The sequence below is a fragment of the Oncorhynchus mykiss genome, chromosome 12, assembly GCF_057628025.1.
Source record: "Oncorhynchus mykiss isolate SJ-2025 chromosome 12, ASM5762802v1, whole genome shotgun sequence".
Taxonomy (NCBI): Eukaryota; Metazoa; Chordata; class Actinopteri; order Salmoniformes; family Salmonidae; genus Oncorhynchus; species Oncorhynchus mykiss.
Window position 1 is genome coordinate 68,154,271 of NC_143033.1, and position 21,354 is coordinate 68,175,624.

General features: G+C 41.8%; 1 protein-coding gene across 1 annotated transcript in view; it reads right to left on the reverse strand.

Moving 5' to 3' along the window:
• fam171a2a (family with sequence similarity 171 member A2a) overlaps positions 1 to 21,354 on the reverse strand; it is a 64,467-nt gene that overhangs the window by 4,886 nt on the left and 38,227 nt on the right. The window contains exons 4-7 of the mRNA XM_021624570.3: positions 12,760 to 12,918; positions 12,112 to 12,291; positions 3,450 to 3,563; positions 196 to 322 (exon numbers count right to left, since the gene is read on the reverse strand). Coding sequence (XP_021480245.3) covers positions 196 to 322; positions 3,450 to 3,563; positions 12,112 to 12,291; positions 12,760 to 12,918 — 580 coding nt within the window. The remainder of the gene's footprint in view (positions 1 to 195; positions 323 to 3,449; positions 3,564 to 12,111; positions 12,292 to 12,759; positions 12,919 to 21,354) is intronic.

Sequence of the window (21,354 nt, forward strand, 5' to 3'; positions counted from 1 at the left end):
GAAGATAATTGACATTGTAATTTCAGTGTATTTCCTGAAGTGACTGGAATTTAAATGGAATTTACCCTAAACCTGGTGCTTGATGACTCATAGAGTAGCTAGTTCAAAACTAGTGCTGGGTTGGAACAAAAATGTGCCACACTGGGACTGACTACTCCAGGACCTGAGTTGAGACACGTTGGGCCTGATACCAACCTGCAGTAATAGAGCAGCAGACAGAGCAGCACCAGCACCAGCAGAGCCATGGAGCCCAGGATGGTTAGGAGGAAGATGGTGTGGTAGGTGGTGATGTCTCGCAGGCCCATGGGGTTCAAAGCTGAGCCTGCAACATAGGGGTGCACTGTCAAACATTTCCTGTCATTTTTTATAGTAAATTACTGGCAGCACAGTAGCCTGTTGCTTATTGTAAATCTATAGTAAAATACTGTCAGCACAGAAGCCAGTAAATTACTGTAGACTTACAGGACCTTTACTGAAACACAAATGTACAAAATATTACTGTTACACCTGACTACAGCTACATGCTGTCTTTCCCAAATTTACAGTGCATTACTGGAAGTGTAGTGGTTGGTAAACTGTTGCAGATTTACAGTGCAGGCAGCTAGCGCCAATGATGGGCAGTATATCTGTTAGGTATTTCAATACCAATCATTTGTATTTCACTGGCCTGAAGTACAATTCATGTATTTTGTAACAGTTTAATTATAATACATGTATTTGTATTTTCTAATACAAATATAAACCTGCAAGTAGCCCGCTTAATTACAACAACATTCTTGTTTAATGCACTCACTGTAAGTCACTCGGGATGAGTGAATTACCAAAATGTAAATGTAAAAATGAACAATTGCAACACACACTGCTGGGTATTATTCTAATGAGCTCCACCCCCAAACAAAATGTGTTCCTTTTTAAAATTGACATTTGGGTCATTAGCAGACTTTTCTGTCCAGAGCAACTTACAGTCATTAAACAAAACACATATCACAGTCATTGCAAGTAAAATGTTTCTGTAACTGTTACTGAGAATGTTGTTGTAGTTAATGATACATTGGTCTTCAAGGTATTTTCTATTTGTAACAAGATACCTTTTGATGTATCTTTGCCCAGATCTGGCTAGTGCCAAGTACATTACGGTAATATTCACAGTAACTTGCTACTAGGTTCCTGTAACTTACTGTAATATCAGAGCAACGATACAGTACAGTAAGAAAGTAAATGCTACTGTAAACGTAATATTGGTATTTTACTGCAATTACATGGGATTGGTGCAAGCAGGTTGGCTGCTAGGTATGTGTATATTACAGCATATTTATGAATATTTGGTGTTTTATATCACTTGCACTTCTAGAGGCCTAAACAAAGGCTTCCAAACTGTCCGTGATTACAGTAGTGGGCGGGAAATGAAGCTTCTAGTAGCATTGAGGCTTTTCCAGACAATTGTGTCAAAAACAGGTTCATTACTCAAGGCTTTGATCAACACAGTGTACACCAGTGGCACCTGCTGGTCAAAATCATTTAGAACAGACAACTTATATAGATGACGTCTTCTACCAAAACCAATCAGGTGGTTGTTCGACAAAAAAATAAAGTTTCGGACGTCATTGATCATGTGCTTCTGATAAAGTGATACATCTCGGAACGCCGGTATCAAACATAACATCGATAGATTACAGGGCAAAACAGACTTGGCAAAACACTCAAACAGTAAAGGTTTAAGACTTGCTGCCACTCTGACCTGTCCCTATACATATTCAATTGTTAGGGCACTACTACCACATATTAGTTCAGATGGTACAGTATTCTTACTAACGGGTGCAAAAAATATAGCTACTTACAAGGCATGCCTCGGAATATGTTAATGAGCCAAATATTGTTCCTTTACTGTAGATTACCGGAACAGGTTTTAGATTCCAAAAATAGAATCTAGTACTGTACGCTATATTTGTTGCACCCATTAGTGAGACCGCTGTACACCATAGAATACACTACCATACCATATTTTTGGAAACTAAAACCTTGACCTGTAAATTGACAGTAATTTACTGACTAATGTGCTGCCAGGAATGTACTGAATATAGCGTATTACAAGGAATGCTTTTAAATATTTTAAATAGACCGAGATTCTTTCCCCGCCCACAATATTTTCCCACAATATACCATCATTCACATTATGTTGCTGTAAATATACAGCAAAACAGGTAATACAATACAGTTACAGTACTGTAATTTTACCGCAGTGTAGCAGAATGCCATTGAGCCCCCATAATGCATTGCTCTTTAGAGTACTGTACATTAATATAGAAGTACAATAGCTAACAAAATGTTTAGCAGTAAATTCACAGAAATTTGTTACAGTGATAAATAAGATACTAGGATGGGCCAAGTCTGCAACAGGACTCCCTATAAAAAGCTTTGTAATGGACAGACCACAACCCCTAGCTACACAGTTTCTTCGCAAGAGTGCACAAACAAGTGTTCATTATTCAATTTCTATCTCACATTGACATAGCCTTAAGACAGGCATCACCAACTAGATTCAGCAGCGGGACGTTTAAATTTTTTTTTTTGCGGATGGTCAGGGCCGTAACATAATTAGAAATAATCAGTAGACTGCAAATTGACCTCAAAAGGTTCAAACAGACTAAAGCATAATCATTTCAAACCTTGCATACATTTGTATACAATCACATAGGTCTCTCTATTATGCGTGGGAATACTTTGGAACAGATTTCCAAAATGAAAAACGATTTATTTTTGCTTAGAAAACTTAGGGGGCCAAATAACATCACCCACGGGCCGCCAGTAGGGGGCCTACAGTGGGGCTGTAGAAAAAAATGTCAGACTGATGCAAACCTGAGCTATGTCAACATTGTTGACATAGTCAAAAAAATCACAAAATACAATTACAAAATACCATACAAATCTTTGTATCAAAAATAAATTACGAAATACTTGTATTTTGAAATGTATTTCATTAAAATGGATGTATTATGTATTTTAAAACAAGAAAATACATTTGCTAGTAGTTGGCCGAGCAGCAACAACATTCTCAGTAATGGTTACAGAATCGTTTTACTTGCTATGACTGTGATATGCTGTTTATCTAGATTAGTTGAATGCAGGGACTGTAAGTCACTGAATAAGACTGTCTGCTAAATTACCAAAATGTATATGTGAAAATGAACATAGCAAAATTATAGTGCCATAAGACTTCGGATACCAATGCAGGGTGAAAGGGAGACTGTGAACAGTGGACAAAATTGTGAACAGCTATAAAAACTTTAAAAAATGGTATAGAAAAGTATTTATGAAAATACAAATTCCAGCTCTCGAAAGTATCTTGTTCCAAAATACAGTGGAGTGTAATTCAGCCCATTGTAATACAAATAGCAAAATACTCAGAAGTCATTTAACTACATATTTCATATTTCACATAGTTACTGTACCTGTGGTTGAGGGAAAGGCAGCCAGCCAATATCCTAGCTGGTTGGCCACAAAACTCCATGTCAGCTGTGCTCCTTCTTTCTTGATGTATCCGGTACCTTTCCTGACCCAGAGTCCTGTTGAAGTCAGCATGAGGGCAGAATTAGTTAGTAGTAGAGTAGGAATTACATTAAACATTGTACGTCAACTTCCTTAACAATTTAAGACATGTATGTGTAGATTTCCATTAGGATACTTATCACTCCAAAATATATTCCCAAAACTGAAAATATATACAAATAAAGGGAACACTTAACAATTAAACAACACAATGTAACTCCAAGTCAATCACACTTCAGTGAAATCAAACTGTCCACTTAGGAAGCAACACTGATTGACAATACATTTCACATGCTGTTGTGCGAATGGAATAGACAACAGGCATTTCTTTGGGGGGCCGCACAGCCCTCCATGTGCTCGCCAGAGGTAGCCTGACTGCCATTAGGTACCGAGATGAGATCCTCAGACCCCTTGTGAGACCATATGCTGGTGCGGTTGGCCCTGGGTTCCTCCTAATGCAAGACAATGCTAGACCTCATGTGGCTGGAGTGTGTCAGCAGTTCCTGCAAGAGGAAGGCATTGATGCTATGGACTGGCCCGCCCGTTCCCCAGACCTGAATCCAATTGAGCATATCTGGGACATCATGTCTTGCTCCATCCACCAACGCCACGTTGCACCACAGACTGTCCAGGAGTTGGCGGATGCTTTAGTCCAGGTCTGGGTGGAGATCCCTCAGGAGACCATCCGCCACCTCATCAGGAGCATGCCCAGGCGTTGTAGGGAGGTCATACAGGTACGTGGAGGCCACACACACTACCGAGCCTCATTTTGACTTGTTTTAAGGACATTACATCAAAGTTGGATCAGCCTGTAGTGTGGTTCTCTACTTAAATTTTGAGTGTGACTCCAAATCCAGACCTCCATGGGTTGATACATTTGATTTCCATTGATCATTTGTGTGATTTTGTTGTCAGCACATTCAACTATGTAAAGAAAAAAGTATTTAATAAGAATATTTCATTCATTCAGATCTAGGATGTGTTATTTTAGTGTTCCCTTTATTTTTTTGAGCAGTGTATTTGTGTGACTATCCCTGCTCTGCACTAACAATACTGATTTCCAATTTATTTTTTCCCCAAAGCATGCTCATAATCCCTGTGCACAACAATTTCAAGGATAATCACATATGCAGTGGGGAGAACAAGTATTTGATACACTGCCGATTTTGCAGGTTTTCCTACTTACAAAGCATGTAGAGGTCTGTCATTTTTATCATAGGTACACTTCAACTGTGAGAGACGGAATCCAAAAATCCAGAAAATCACATTGTATGATTTTTTAGAAATTAATTAGCATTTTATTCCATGACATAAAATACTGACCTTCTCCAGATCCTTCAGGTTTCGGGGCTGTCGCTGGGCAATACGGACTTTCAGCTCCCTCCAAAGATTTTCTATTGGGTTCAGGTTTGGAGACTGGCTAGGCCACTCCAGGACCTTGAGATGCTTCTTATGGAGCCACTGCTTAGTTGCCCTGGCTGTGTGTTTCGGGTCGTTGTCATGCTGGAAGACACAGCAACGACACATCTTCAATGCTCTTACTGAGGGAAGGCGGTTGTTGGCCAAGATCTCGCAATACATGGCCCCATCCATCCTCCCCTCAATATGGTGCAGTCGTCCTGTCCTCTTTGCAGAAAAGCATCCCCAAAGAATGATGTTTCCACCTCAAAGCTTCACGGTTGGGATAATGTTCTTGGGGTTGTACTCATCCTTCTTCTTCCTCCAAACGGCGAGTGGAGTTTAGACCAAAAAGCTCTATTTTTGTCTCATCAGACCACATGACCTTCTCCCATTCCTTCTCTGGATCATCCAGATGGTCATTGGCAAACTTCAGACGGGCCTGGACATGCGCTGGCTTGAGCAGGGGGACCTTGCGTGCGCTGCAGGATTTTAATCCATGAAGGCGTAGTGTGTTACTAATGGTTTTCTTTGAAACTGTGGTCCCAGCTCTCTTCAGGTCATTGACCAGGTCCTGCCGTGTAGTTCTGGGCTGATCCCTCGCCTTCCTCATGATCATTGATGCCCCACGAGGTGAGATCTTGCATGGAGCCCCAGACCCAGGATGATTGACCGTCATCTTGAACTTCTTCCATTTTCTAATAATTGCGCCAACAGTTGTTGCATTCTCACCAAGCTGCTTGCCTATTGTCCTGTAGCCCATCCCAGCCTTCTGCAGGACAAAAATGTATCCCTGATGTCCTTACACAGCTCTCTGGTCTTGGCCATTGTGGAGAGGTTGGAGTCTGTTTGATTGAGTGTGTGGACCGTTGTCTTTTATACAGGTAACGAGTTCAAACAGGTGCAGTTAATACAGGTAATGAGTGGAGAACAGGAGGGATTCTTAAGGAAAAAACGTCATTCTTACTGGTTGGTAGGTGATCAAATACTTATGTCATGCAATAAAATGCTAATTAATTACTTAAAAATCATACAATGTGATTTTCTGGATTTTTGTTTTAGATTCTGTCTCTCACAGTTGAAGTGTACCTTTGATTAAAAAAAATATAGACCTCTACGTGCTTTGTAAGTAGGAAAACCTGCAAAATCGTCAGTGTATCAAATGCTTGTTCTCCCCACTGTACACAGTATATTCTATGTAATCCTGGAGTAAGCAGATGGAACAGCTCCATCGTTACTGTACTGAACGTGTGCTGTGAATCTATTACTTCACATTATAAGGCCAGCGGTGTTATGCATTCATATCCAGTGATGCGTAGCTCGTCTGTACAGAACATACACAAATGATGAGCGAATAACGTGATTCAGGGAAGGAAGACAGCTTTGAGTCCAGGGAGATGCTTTCCGACCATAACCACAATAACAAAAGAGGAGCGAGGGGGGGAAAAAAAGAAAAAAAATAAAATAAAAAGAGAAAATAAATAAAAACTTGGTCACAAAAAAAAGAGAAAAGAAGAAGAGAAGAACCATTTCCCATGATGCCAGGCGCCCTGAGGAGAGGGTCACGATTCAGTAGCTTAATGCGTCTTGACAGGGAGACCTCTGCCCACAGTACACCCAAGGTCCCCTTCTACATCATCCTCCCGCTCCTAAAATAGTTTTAATTTCTGTCATTCTCGTTAGCATTTTCACTTTGCAGAAAACAAACACAGAGGCAGGTTAAGATTAGGCCTACATGTTACTTATGCAAGTGTCCTGAAAGATTTTAACACATTGTAGGGGAGAAACAGTGGTCTAAAATAAAAATGTCAAGTTTAAAGTAAGATATAGCTTATGATTAATAACATATTTGAAAAAAATAAACATAACATTGCCTTTCAAATCGAATAATACAACTATTTGCTTAAATAACTATTAGATCAATATCATCTGTTTAGACTACAAACATTTGTTGGACTCTTTTAGTGCTAATACCCCAGGCAAGGGAAGTCTGTGAATATTGCCTTTGTCATCACAGCAGCAATACAACCAGGGCCTGTATTAATTAAAAGTGCTCATCTAGGATCAGGTCATCTTATTTATTATGATCAAAAAGTCAAAACTGATCCTAGATCAGCACTTTTACTGACGCTTTGTGAATACAGACAGAGGCTTGGAAATCCATTAGGCCAGCTTTACTGCCCATTGGCTACAGTACATCTCTTTTTTAGACATTAATAGACGATCTGGCATCCACAACCTCAAACATTGAACCACCTGAGAAGTCAACATTGGACATCTAGGCTACATATTGAGCCAAGCTCTAATTAACACAACCTAAGTGGTGTGAATAGAAACACACTCAACAATCCTCTAAAGTAGGGTAAAAGGGAGGTGAGAGTGAATTGAAGTGTGAATGTGTGTCATGCCAGATCACTTATCTAGGAAGTGCTCGACCATGGATGTAGTTATGTATATCGACCACTAGGGGTCGTCATGCACACAGATGAACAGTAGTAGGGGCTTTTGTTTATCTCCTCAGTATAAGGCAGGGGGATTTCCAAGCCACCCCCCACAACCCCCTGACAGAGTGTGTGCATGCATGTGATCCGTCTCCAAAACAAACACAGACACACAGCTGAGTCTGGAGAGATAATGGCGCCTCTGATTTAGTGTCTCCTGGGCTATATGGAACAAGAAACACTGTCGTCCTTCTTCCTCCTCCTTTCCCTTTTAAAGACGCCTTGAAGGAGGAGGATGGGAGGAGATCACATGGGAGGGGTCATCATGGACAGAGAGAGAGAGAAAGAAAGAGAGTTTTCCTCCCGCCTGACGAAAGGGTCATGTTCAACTTTGATTCAACTTTTTTGACTCATCATCACACTGCATTTTCTCTTGTACTCAAGTGTCATGCATATGTGCAAATGGATATGCAGACTGCACGCACACCCACATACACACAAACGTGTGATTCAGTCCGAAACAAATCCATTTCTCTCTTCAGCAGCAGCTCACTCTGGCCATCCACCCACGTCCAATGAATATTAATCTTCTCCATGTTTCACTCTAAAATCGAATTTCCTCTGTCTCAATGTAGACTGACAGTCAGCAGCCTGGCATTACAGCCCATTTAGCTCTTCCTTGATAGATCTGTCACAGTGCCACAGTACACTACAGTACCCACCAACTAAAGGCTTCCATGGCAGCACCTGATTCTATTTGCTAGAGTATTCCGAGTGCTCCTGGCAGGTTTCCCAAACTTCCCCTTCTGCCCCAAACATCTACAAAACACATTGTGGATTTAAAGCCTTAGCACAAAGTCTTGCAAGTGTAACCTGGCACACTGGAGGAGTGGAGTGTGTGTGTGTGTGTGAGAGAGAGAAATCTGGTGTAAAACCTAACTCTGGAAGAGAGGCCCAGGCATCCAGACTTACAGTAACTCATAAATCTAGAGGACCCCCTGGGCATACTAGACTAGAGGCCCATTTCTCTACTCAACACTGATCTTAAAGTTCCACGGGAGTTTATTTTATTGCTCTGTGTGGGATTCAGAGTGGGATTCTACCTGTCTAGTACTTGTTGACATTGGGTGAACCTGCGATGTTACTTGATTTGTTTTGAGTAGAAACTTTCAGGTTTACTGCTTCTGCATAGGTCAGGGAAAACTCAGGATAACTCAGGGACTTCGTTGGACGTAAACTAAACCATGACGGAAACAAAGAATTCCTTATTCCTATGCTCTGTTATTCAGAAGTGAACCCGCTTTTATGTATACAATATATAGTGAAATACTGTATAGAGCACTCGAGACATACTGTAGGACACCACTTGCTGCAGTACTACATGAGGGTCAGTGGGGGGCACTCTTCCCTCTTAAGCAAACAAAAGCCCACATCCCCAGAGCAGGGTGTGTGTATGTGTGTGTGCATGGTGGAATTAGAGGTGACCCCTTTAGAGATGACACGGTTAAACAACACATCCACCCTGGTGTCCACATTATAATCAGTAAGCCTCTCACCACCTAGCTAACTGTTTGTTCGTCACTGCAGATAATGAGATATGAGCTCTGGGCCTCCCACTTCGTGGACAGTTGAATAAAAACCCATACAGTTAATTAATGCATGAACCTAATGCTGCAACGCTCTGTTTGACTAATCAGTTTGCTTAAATCCTGTGCTATATTGTTCTTTTGGGTTTTACTGTAAAGATTTGATTTCCATTTACTCTCAGCTACGGTACAGAGTAAAACATGTGCATGCATCGAATTTGAGCAAACTACTAAATTCAACACCCACAAATACCCACAATATAAGCCACTTAATGGAGCGCGAGAGTGAGAGATTGTTGTTAGTGGGGGGTGCCTAGTCAATTGGCAGTAACCTGTTTTGTCCCAAGCTCAGTAACTTGTTTTGTCCCAACACTGAACATTAGGGTCAGCACTCACAACCATTAATCCTCAGTCATCTTAGCCACCCTGACAGGATGTGAGCAATAGCCTACAGCTAACTCCAACAGACCAGCTCATCCCACTATCCAAAATCTCTCCCTCCACCACAGCTTTGTTGTCCCCTTTCTCCTCTACTCAAAAAAACTAACCCTTCAAACCTCTCCTCCCTCCCTCCTCCGTCCATCTGTGTCTCTGTTTGCATCTCATAACACGTCACCGTGGCAACATAGGACCAGAGAGGTGGGGAACATTGCCTCCTCTGTCCCAGGCCTCCTGGAGCTACATAACAGGCCTAATCACATCATCAGGCTTCAGGACAGCAACACTCTTCAGCTGCAGTTTTCCACACAGGGTGTTAAAAAGGGATGTTCACACAAAGTCTGTTTTCATGTTTGCTGCACATTGAACCCACAACTATGGTATCGGAATGACACACCCATCTTTTGTGCAACATTGGGATCTGCCGATCAATGCATGTCCATGATTTCTAAATGCGATAGTTCCGAGTTGCGCACGCATATTGCTCTCTGTATTGAGATACAATCATGGAAGGACCCCGGGAATCCAAATGGGGCCTGCCAGATAGGTGCTTCATCATCTACCCTTGGGAAGACATATCCAGACAGGGCAAGTGTCTGGTTGGTTATTACTTTTTATTCATTAGACTTGCTCTTCTCAGTCCATTGTGTACTGTCCCATCCTTGACATCCAACTTCAAGAAGTTGAGGTTATCATGGAGATCTGTAGAAATAGGCCCATGGCTTCGGTAACACTTCCTATGAATACCCTCTTCATAATGCATTGTAAGCCCATTTAGAACGCCTGAGCTATGAATCATGCATAATAATGCACAACATAGGCACTAATACCTGCTCATAAACATCTATGACTAAATCCATACTGCGTAATGAAGAGGACATTCATAGGAAGTGTTTACCAGGGTTTCTTCAGCATAGTTATGGTAATGTGAATCTCGGTAGGGAAATGCCAGGCATGTCAATGAGATCTGCAGTGATCTGCATGTTCCGGTTCAGACACACTGGAACAATGGCTGCCATGGGAAGTCCGGACCGGTTGTCAGGACAAGAAATAACCCTGGTCTGGAGTTTTTAGGCATCGGTTCCATAAAGCCAGTGGTGGAAAAAGTACCCAACTATCATATTGAGTAAAAGTAAAGAAACCTTAATAGAAAATAACTCAAGTAAAAGTCACCCAGTAAAATTCTACATGAATTAAAGTCTAAAAGTACTTGGTTTAAAATATACTTAAGTATCAAAAGTAAAAGTATCAATCATTTCAAATTCCTTATATTAAGCAGAGTAGATGGAACCATTTTCTTGTTTGTTTTTTTTAATTACGGAAAGCCACAGGCACACTCCAACATTCAGACATCATTTACAAACAAAGCATGTGTGTTTAGTGAGTCCGCCAGATCAGAGGCAGTAGGGATGACCAGGGATGTTCGGTTGATAAGTGTGTGAATTTGACTATTTTCCTGTCCTGCTAAGCATTCAAAATGTAACCAGTACTTTTGGGTGTCATTGAAAATGTATGGAGTAAAAAGTACAATATTTTCCTAAGTAAAAGTAAAAGTAGTAAAAAAATATATATATAAAAGTAAAGTACAGATACCCCAAAAAAGTATTTAAGTAGTACTATTTTTTACTTAAGTACTTTACACCACTGCATAAAGCAACGGAGGAAAGTGAGTGTATGAGAGAGAGAGAAAGAGATAGAGGCAGAGAGAGTGTGTGCGTGAGAGAGAAAGAGGGGGCTCCTGAGTGAAGCAGCGGTCTAAGGCACTGCATCTCAGTGCAAGAGGCGTTACTACAATCCCTGGTTTGATTCCAGGCTGTATCACATCCGGACGTGTTTGGGGAAGGCCGTCATTGTAAATAAGAATTTGTTCTTAACTGACTTGCCTAGTTAAATAAAGGTTACGTTTAAATACAAAATTCAAAAGAGAGAAAGCAAGAGGGAGAGAGAGGGAAGCAGATGCAGAGCAAGAGAGAGGCAGAGAGAGTGTATGTGAGAGAAAGAGAGCGTGAGAGGGGGAGACAGAATGAACGGGAGAAAGAGTGTGTTTGTGTGTGTGAGAGAGAGAGACAGAAAGAGAGATGTGTAAGAGAAAGAGATGGAGAGCATTGTGTGGCTCCCTCCCTATGAAAGCATGCACAGCAGTTGTATAACAGTACTGTCAGCCAAGTGAACTGCGATATTTTAGACACTGAGGAGCAGCGCGGAAGAGGATTAACCCATGTGAGACAGGATCAGCTAGCCTGGGTAAACCACACTGAACCGAGGAAAACACTGCTGGGCACAGCGTTCAGTCTGGTTGAACCAGGCTACCTGTGACCAGCTGGGAGTCCAGGCAGCCATAGTTAGAGCAGATGGACTGGAGGTTCCTCTTATTCGCCCCTTTCCAAGCTCAGACCACTGCCATTTATATGCCTTAGATTTGTGGTCCGACGGACGGTGGCTTACTATCAATGGCAGTTTTTTTTATTGACAGGCATTTTTATGTATGTATTTGAGTATAGCAGTAAGCCCAATGTTGATGAACAAATGAAACTGGCTAAAGTATGTACGAGGATGTTACTGTACACAAGGACGTTTTTTTAGGGAAACCATTTTCAACTGACAGCACTCAAGAGTCAGCACTCTATCAAACAAATTGATGACACTTGTACATGGAGGGCTCACAGTATTGGTCAGCTATGATGGTGGGTGGTTCCCTTTACCTGTCTTGTCGTCGAACCTCCACACGGGGACACTGGTGGCGGACTGCAGGGGTGTGTCTAAAGGCAGGGGGATGCAGATATGGACGGGGTCCCACACCTGAACACTGGTCCCGTTACGACTGAAGAGCTGGGCATTGACCGCCGCCACCGCAGTCAGGCCGACCCAGCTACTGTTAGACCCTGGGGAGAGACGACGCAAAATGTCTTTAGACCAAACACCAGTGTGGTGTGGAACCCGACAGTAGAAAATCCCAAACAAGGCTCGCTACCACGCCTCTCAACACAAATAACGCCAACGCTACCGTCATCATGCAAACATCACAATATTCACCCTCAGCATTTTACCGTTGGTTCACCATTCTAAGGCATCATCATCATCATCATCATGGTTGACCTGGTTTACACTTGTCAGAAGAGTCTTTCCAACAGACACTATGCATTGGCTTCTCATCATTCATGACACTCAGACATAATACTATGTAATCATACTTCTCCCATGGTTTCCTGCCATCATTTCTCATAATTTGGGAGTTTTTGACAGAAATCTATTTTGGTCAAAATCTCTGGATTTTCCACTTGAGCAATTCTGCATTTTCAGCCTGTCTTTTACCCATGTATTCCCCTCCACCCCCTCCCTCTATTTCTCACCGGTGGCATTGCTCTCCAGGCCCAATGGGTAGGGGAAACCTCCTATCTCATACTGACTCTGTGCGGAGGTCAGCACAGCAGAGAGCTCTGGGTTGGTAGAGTTGAGGGCCAGAGTCACTGCTTTCCTCTGGAGCTGTATCCATGGCTGGTTTTTGACTCCTGGAGGGGGAAGGGGTGAGAGAAGAGAGAAAGTGGGGGAAGGAGGAGAGAGAGAGAGAGGAGTCTGTGAGATTGGTGGTGCAACTGAACAAGCAGCATAATGTTTACGGCATTGGTGTGGCAATCATATGGCCTATGAAATGGGATAATACAAAGTGAAAAGTTGTAGACAGTTTTCATGGAATATAGAACGTACTGTTTATAATACTAGTAATAATAGAATAACAATATTTCCTCCCCCACAAAACAGTTTTAGAGAGACACTAAATTATTTATGTATAATTTATTCCGATTATACAGAACCTAACCACGGGATCAATCCAACCCTCAAATTGAAATGACAACCAGCACACATACAGTAGCAGCATCCAGGGATTGTGACAGCTAGCAGGATTTGCTGGTCTATAGTAAGACAATAGAGACTAACCCTGCAGGTTGGACAACAGTCTACCTGCCTGTCATACTATAATCCCATTCTCCCCGTTTGATTCGGCTTGCCACAAGGGGAAAAAAAGAGGCCTAAAAATACACTGGCCCCTCGTAACGGTGCCACTTGTCTAATATGATTAGTATTTGGTGACCATGGGGCCTGATCTGTGCAGACAGCCAGGCGAGCATGTCCATGCAGAGGGTCTATACTATACTGAACACCCCAGGCCGGCTGTAATGTAGTATCTCTCTCCCTCCCTCTCTCTCCCTCTCTCTCTCTCTCTCTCTCTCCCCCTCTCTCTCTCCCTCTCTCCCTCTCTCCCTCTCTCCCTCTCTCCCTCTCTCTCTCCGTCCCCCTCTCCCTCCCTCATCGTTCCATTCCACCTCATCTCTAGAGTAGCTTGTTGGCACTTATTTTCTCAGGTTCTCTTTGTCAATCTCTGTGAGACGTGTTCAGTTTGTCTTTTCACTCACATATCCCTATTTGACACCTTCTCTGTCCCGGCATTGGAGATGATATCTCTCTTAATATTTTTTCTACTCTCATTACGGGTTGAAACCTATTGTTATTCTCTGAATAATTGTTGTTGTTGTTGACATTGTCAAATAACTCAAGCATAGATTGGTAAGAAACTAGATGCCATGAGTAACTAGATGCCATGAGTAACTTGGTCAATAAGAATGCCACCGTTTGCTATAAGCTGTCTCACTTAAACCCTCATATCTGTCACCCTGTTTGATCTAAATACTTGAAACGTTGTATTTGCCAAGGCAGCAGCTACTCTTCCTGGGGTACAGCAAAATTAAGGCAGTTCATAAAATTTAAAAAACATTACAATACATTCAAGAGATTTCACAAGACACTGTGTGCCCTCAGGTACCTACTCTACTACTACCAATACTACATATCTACAGTACTAAATCCATGTGTATGTGTGTGTATAGTGCGTATGTTATCGTGTTTGTATGCATGTGTCTGTGCCTATGTTTGTGTTGCTTCACAGTCCCCGCTGTTCCATAAGGTGTTTTTTAAACCAATTTTACTGCTTGCATCAGTTACTTGATGTGGAATAGAGTTCCATGTAGTCTTGGCTCTATGTAGTACTGTGTTCCTCCCATAGTCTGTGCTGGACTTGGGGACTGTGAAGAGACCCCTTGTGGCATGTCTTGTGGGGTATGCATGGGTGTCTGAGCTGTGTGCTAGTAGTTTAGACAGATCGCTCGGTGCATTCAACATGCCAGTACCTCGCATAAATACAAGTAGTGAGGAAGTCAATCTCTCCTCCACTTTGAGCCAGGAGAGATTGGCATGCATAGTATTACTATTAGCTCTGTGTACATCCAAAGGCCAGCCGTGCTGCCCAGTTCTGAGCCAATTGCAATTTTTGCAAAAGTCCTTTTTTGTGACACTTGACCACACGACTGAACAGTAGTCAAGGTGCGACAAAATAGGGCCAGTAGGACATGCCTTGTTGATAGTGTTGTTAAGAAGGTAGAGCAACGCTTTATTATGGACATACTTCTCCCCATCTTGGCTACTATTATATCAATATGTTTTGACCATGACAGTTTACAATCCAGGATTACTCCAAGCAGTCTAGTCACCTCAACTTGCTCAATTTCCACATTTATTACAAGATTGAGTTAAGGTTTAGTGAATGTTTTGTCCCAAATACAATGATTTTACTTTTAGAAATATTTAAGGCTAACTTATTCCTTGCCACCTACTCTGAAACTAACTGCAACTCTTTGTTAAGTGTTGCAGTCATTTCAGTCGCTGGAGTAGCTGACGTGTATAGTGTTGAGTCATCCTCATACATAGATACTCTGGCTTTACTCAAAGTCAGTGGCATGTCGTTAGTAAATATTTTAAAAGGCAAGGGGCCTAAAGAGCTATCCTGGGGAATTCCTGATTCTACCTCGTTTACATTTGAGAGGCTTCCATTAAAGAACACCGTCTGTGTTCTGTTAGACAAGTAACTATTTGTCCACATTAAAGCCATAACACATACGTTTTTCCAGCAACAAACTATGATCGATAATGTCATAAGCTGCACTGAAGTCCAACAAGACAGCCCCTACAATCATTTTATCATCAATTTCTCTCAGCCAATCATCAGTCATTTGTGTAAGTGCTGTGCTTGTTGAGTGTCCTTCCCTATATAAGCATGCTGAAAGTCTGTTTTAAATGTATTTACTGTGAAATAGCATTGTATCTGGTCCAATTTTTTTTCCAGAAGATTACTAAGGGTTGGTAACAGGCTGTTTGATCGGCTATTTGAGTCAGTAAAGGGGGCTTTACCATTCTTGGGTAGCGGAATGACTTTAGCTTCTCTCCAGTCTTGAGGGCACACACTTTCTATTAGGCTTAAATTGAAGATGTGGCAATATCATCTGCTATTATCCTCAGTAATTTCCCATCCAGATTGTCAGAGCCTGTGGCTTGTCATTGTTGATAGGCAACAATAATTATTTCACCTCTTCCACACCGACTTTACAGAATTCAAAAGTACAATTCTTGTCTTTCATAATTTGGTCCGATATACTTGGATGTGTAGCGTCAGCGTTTGTTGCGGAGTTTGCTTATCTTGCCAATGAAAATGTCATTAAAGCAGTTGGCAATATCAGTGGGCTTTGTGATGAGCCATCTGATTCAATGAATGGTGGAGCCGAGTTGGCTCCCCCCCCCCAAATGTAATTTAAGGTGCCCCAAAGCATTTTACTATCATTCTTTATATAATTTATCTGTTTCAAAGTATAGTTTATTTAGTCACATGATTTTTTAATTTGCAGTATGTTTGCCAATCAGTTGGGCTTCCAGACTTATTTGCCATACCTTTTGCCTCACCCCTCTCAACCATATTATTAGTCAATTCCTCATCAAGCCAAGAGCATTTAACAATTTTAATAGTCATTTTCTTAAATGGTTGCATGCTTATTAGTAACTGGAATAAGCAATTTCATAAATGTGTCAAGTGCAGCGTCTGGTTGCTCCTCATTACACCACAGACCAGCAAATATTCTTTACATCATCAACATATGAATCACCACAAAACTTATTGTGTGACTTCTTATACACTATATTAGACCCAGCCTTTGGAACTTTGGTTTTTCCTAGATATGGCTATTATATTGTGATCACTACATTCTATGGATTTGGATACCATTTTAAAGCAAATTTCTTCAGCATTAGTAAAGATGTGATCAATACATGTTGATGATTTCATTCCTGTGCTGTTTGTAACTACCCTGGTAGGTTGACTGACAACATGAACCAGGTTGCAGACACTGGTTACAGTTTAAAGTTTTTTTTTGAGTGGGCAGCTTGATAATAGCCAGTCAACATTTAAATCACCCAGAAAATATACTTCTCTTTTGATATCACATACATCATCAAGCATTTCACACATATTATCCAGATACTGACTGTTAGCACTTGGTGGTCTATAGCAGCTTCCCACAAGAATGGGCTTTAGGTGAGGCAGATGAACCTGTAGCCATATTACTTCAACAGTATTTAACATTAGATTGTCTCTAAGCTTAACAGGAATGTGGATTTGAATATAGACCGCAACACCGCCCCCCGTTGGCATTTCTGTCTTTTCGGTAGATGTTATAACCATGTATTGCTACCACTGTATCATCAAAGGTACTATCTAAGTGAGTCTCAAAGATAGTCAGAATATCAATGTCATCTGTTACAAGCAAGTTCTTGACTTCATGGGCCTTGTTTCTCAGGCTGCTTATGTTAATATGGGCTATTTTTAGCACTTTTCTGGGTTGCTTGATTGTTTTTAATGCTTTACTGGTAAGTTTATCAGAAGTAGACTTACTCATGTTAGTTATATTGGAGCTGGTAGTGCAGGGTGAGCTGCACAAAGTGGTCTTCCTACTAGGGCACACCGCCTCAGTGCTAACAGTGTAACTCTGGTTCATAGGCTCATGATTACTGCATACAATAGCTGTAGGATAAACAGAAGTATTCGGTGCAATTAGGGGCACATAAATGAAGTTACTTACATTGTGTTTGCCAATGCCCCTAGGATCATGTACATTTGATGCAGCATTATGACGACTCATTGTCACAATGGTAGGGATTATCTGAGCTGGTCTTGGATCATTGAACAGTCATTGTATGTAGGCGTCTTTCCTCATGCTGAACAAATTTGCCTCAAAGACCCATTAGGTCTTTCAGGATAGATTTTCCTCCATCGTGGAACTTCTTCTCATGAACCATAAGTGCAAATAACACAACATTCGGTATGTAGGTCCATGGTACATCTTTTAACATAATTTGAGAAAAGCTTGGTTAAGATATGGCTGAGTTATTGATAAATCAGGAAATCTGATTTTGTGTGTCCATTTATAGTGAACAAAAATATCAATGCAACAACAAGTAAAGTGTTGGTCCCAGCTGAAATAAAATATACCAGAAATGTTCCATTCTTACAAAAAACGTATTTCTCTAAAATGTTGTGCACAAATTTATTTACATCCATTTTAGTGAGGATTTCAACTTTGCCAAGATAATCCATCCACCTGACAGGTGTGGCATATCAAGAATCTGATTAAACAGCATCATCATTACACCGGTGCACCTTGAGTTGGGACAATAAAAGGCCACTCTAAAATGTCCAGTTTTGTCACACAACACAATGCCACAGATGTCTCAAGTTGAGGGCGCGTGCAATTGGTATACTGACTGCAGGAATGTCCACCAGAGCTGTTGCCAGATAATTTAATGTTAATTTCTCTACCATAAGCTGCATCCAACTTCGTTTTCGAGAATTTACCAGTATGTCCAACTAGCCTCACAACCGCAGAACACCTGGGAAGCTCATCTGCGTGGTCGTCGTCCACACCAGGGTCTTGACCTGACTGCAGTTCGGCTACGTAACCGACTTCGGTTGGCAAATTCTGACCTTCGATGGTCACTGGCACGCTGGAGAAATGTGCTCTCCACGGATGAATCCCAGTTTAAACTGTTCCGGGCAGAAGGCAGACCGCGTGTATGGCGTTGTGTGGGAGAGTGGTTTGCTGATGTCAACGTTGTGAACAGAATGCCCCATTGTGGCGGTGGCAGGCATATGCTGCGGACAACAAACACGGTTGCATTTTATTAATGGCAATTTGAATGCACAGAGATACTGTGACGAGGTCCTAAGGCGTACTTTTGTGCCATTCAGCCGCCATCGCTTCATGTTTCAGCATGATAACGGACGCCCACGTCGCAAGGATCTGTACACAATTCCTCGAAACTGAAAATATGCTAGTTCTTACTCACCAGAGTATGCCACCCATTGAACATGTTTGGGATGCTCTGGATCAACGCGTATGACAGCGTGTTCCAGTTCCCGCCAATATCCAGCAACTTCGAATAGCTATTGAAGAGGAGTGGGACAACAGTCCACATGACACAATCAACAGCCTGATCAATGTGTGAAGGAGATGTGTTGCGCGGCATGAAGCAAATGGTGGTCACACCAGATACTGACTGGTTTTCTGAGCCACACAACTTATTTTCTTTTTTTAAAGCTATCTGTGACCAACAGATGCATATCTGTATTCTCAGTCAAGTGAAATCCATAGATTATGGCTTAATGAATTTATTTCAATTGACTGATTTACTTATATGAACTGTAACTCAGTAAAATCTTAGAAATTGTTGCATGTTGCGTTTATATTTTTGTTCAGTTTAAATCCATTTCTGAATGGCCTATCAACCTGAGAGTTTTTAGGTGATCAAAGACATTAACATGATAAACAATTAAGTTTGGCATTGATATCTTAAAAAAACTTTTTGGACAATGTAACGCTAATGCTTCAAATAATCAGAAAACATTTGTCTTCTCATAGAGTAAAAGTCAGATTCACTCCAAAGTTGGTCTTTGGACTCATCACAATAGTCCCTAAAGAGATTGAGAAAATAATGCTGATGCATTCAGATGGCCACACTATACCATTAGATACTTATTAGCGCATACACTAGCAAAAATATGATTTTAAAAAAATCTTCCTCTCATGAATCATATGACCAAATGAGTCTAAATTGTACACGGCTTAACATAGTTTGAGAAAAAAAAAGCTCAGGGATTGGCCAAAAGAGTTAAAGACAAATAAAAAAATCAGATTTTACATGTCCATTTAAACCACTGTAAATCCACCCCATAGTGGTCTATGAACTTTAAACTTGTCATTGCTATCATTAACATTAAATTATCTGTGTTGTGTGACAAAACTGCACATGTTAGAGTGGCCTTTAATTGTTCCCAGCACAAGGTGCACCAGAGTAATGATCATGCTGTTTCATCAGCTTCTTGATATGCCACACCTGTCAGGTGTGTTTATATGTGTGTTCAGTATAATTATATGCACCTGTGAAGTGCAGACTTCCTCATAGAAGCCAGACCACTCCTTGGTGGAGCTGTGCTTTAACTTCTTATTCTTCACCATCCCTTTCCTGCCTCTGTGCTCCTTCCTTTCTGTACCCCCCCCCCCCCTCCATCAGAGGGGCCAAGCTGCTGCCCTTCCTTCACTGAAGCTAGCCCAGGGCAGGGACGTGATCTGGGGCTTGGCTCTAGAAAACACAGAGCTGATTGGTTGGTACAGGTGGTCCTCTCTGGGTCCTCTTGCCATGAGGAGCTCTGAACAGTGCCCTTCTGTTAAACAGAGCAGGATCCCAGCCAGACTGAGGAGGAAGCAATGGCATAAAGGAAAGCTGGAGAGAGAAGAGGACTGAGGAGAGGGGAGTTTGAAGACTCACACAAACAAACCTCAAAAGGACTCTGCAATGGCCCTGAGAGGCAGGCAGACTGGGTCACTCCTTGGGTTCTGCTCTGAGAGGAGGGAAGGGCCAAGGAGGGAGTGGTGGGGTGGTTGCAGGGGTCAAAGGGATCAAAGGGGGAGAGTGGCAGTAGGGGTCCCAAGAGAGAACATGGGTCATCCATCACCTAAATGTCTGCTGAAAGCCTGGTTGAGTACGATTAAGAAGAGACCCCCAGAGGGAATAGGACACTGATTCATTCCACCCAGCCATTCATCAGTTAAAAGTACTGCACTCCATTTCACAAAGCGTGGTGGAGTTTCATTGGGCCATATAATGTAATTACTCATTCACTCACAAAAAGTAAGGCCATGCATAGAAGATAGAAGACAACTGAGAACTGAGTGCTTTTGACCTTGAGGGGGTACCGCCATTAGAGGTGACTAATGAATGGCGGTGCCCTGCATTGTGTGATCTAGTCTTATTGATGCCGCCCAGAGCCAGGGTTTGGCTGGGGGTGAAAGCTCAGCCTAAGCGTGCCATCTGTCAACAAGACTGGAAAACACCCAGGAGTGAGGACTGGGGAGCACCTCTTTGTGTGCTGCGCTGCAGAGCCAATGCTAACGCTAACCCCATTGAGTTTAGAGTTCAGTGGCTGGCTGAGGGGGCAGAGGTGCCTGTGGTCTGGGATGGTTTGACAGCTTTCCAATGTCTTTCTGCAGGCACTCTCTACGTACTTTATCATGCTGGACACACCATGTAAAAACTCCCATGGCATGGGCGGATTGGCGGTCTGGCAATTCTGACAATTATCAGAAGGGACAGACCATCTTCAATTAGAGTGTGCTGGTTGAAATGCCCCTCCCCCCAAAAAAACAAAATACAATAATACATATACAGTACCAGTCAAAAGTTTGGACACACCTACTCATTAACTGATTTTTCTATATTTTTTACTTTTTTTCTCCATTGTAGAATGATAGTGAACACATCAAAACTATGAAATAACACGTATGGAATCATGCAGTAACCAAAAGTGTAAAAAAACAAAACAAATATATGTTATTTTTGAGATTCTTCAAAGTAGCCACCCATTCTCTCAAACAACTTCGTGAGGTGGAATGCTGGAATGCATTTCGATTAACAGGTGTGCCTTCTTAAAAGTTCATTTGTGGAATTTCTTTCCTTCCTTCAGTTGTGTTGTAACAAGGTAGGGGAGGTATACACAAGCTAGCTCATGGCAA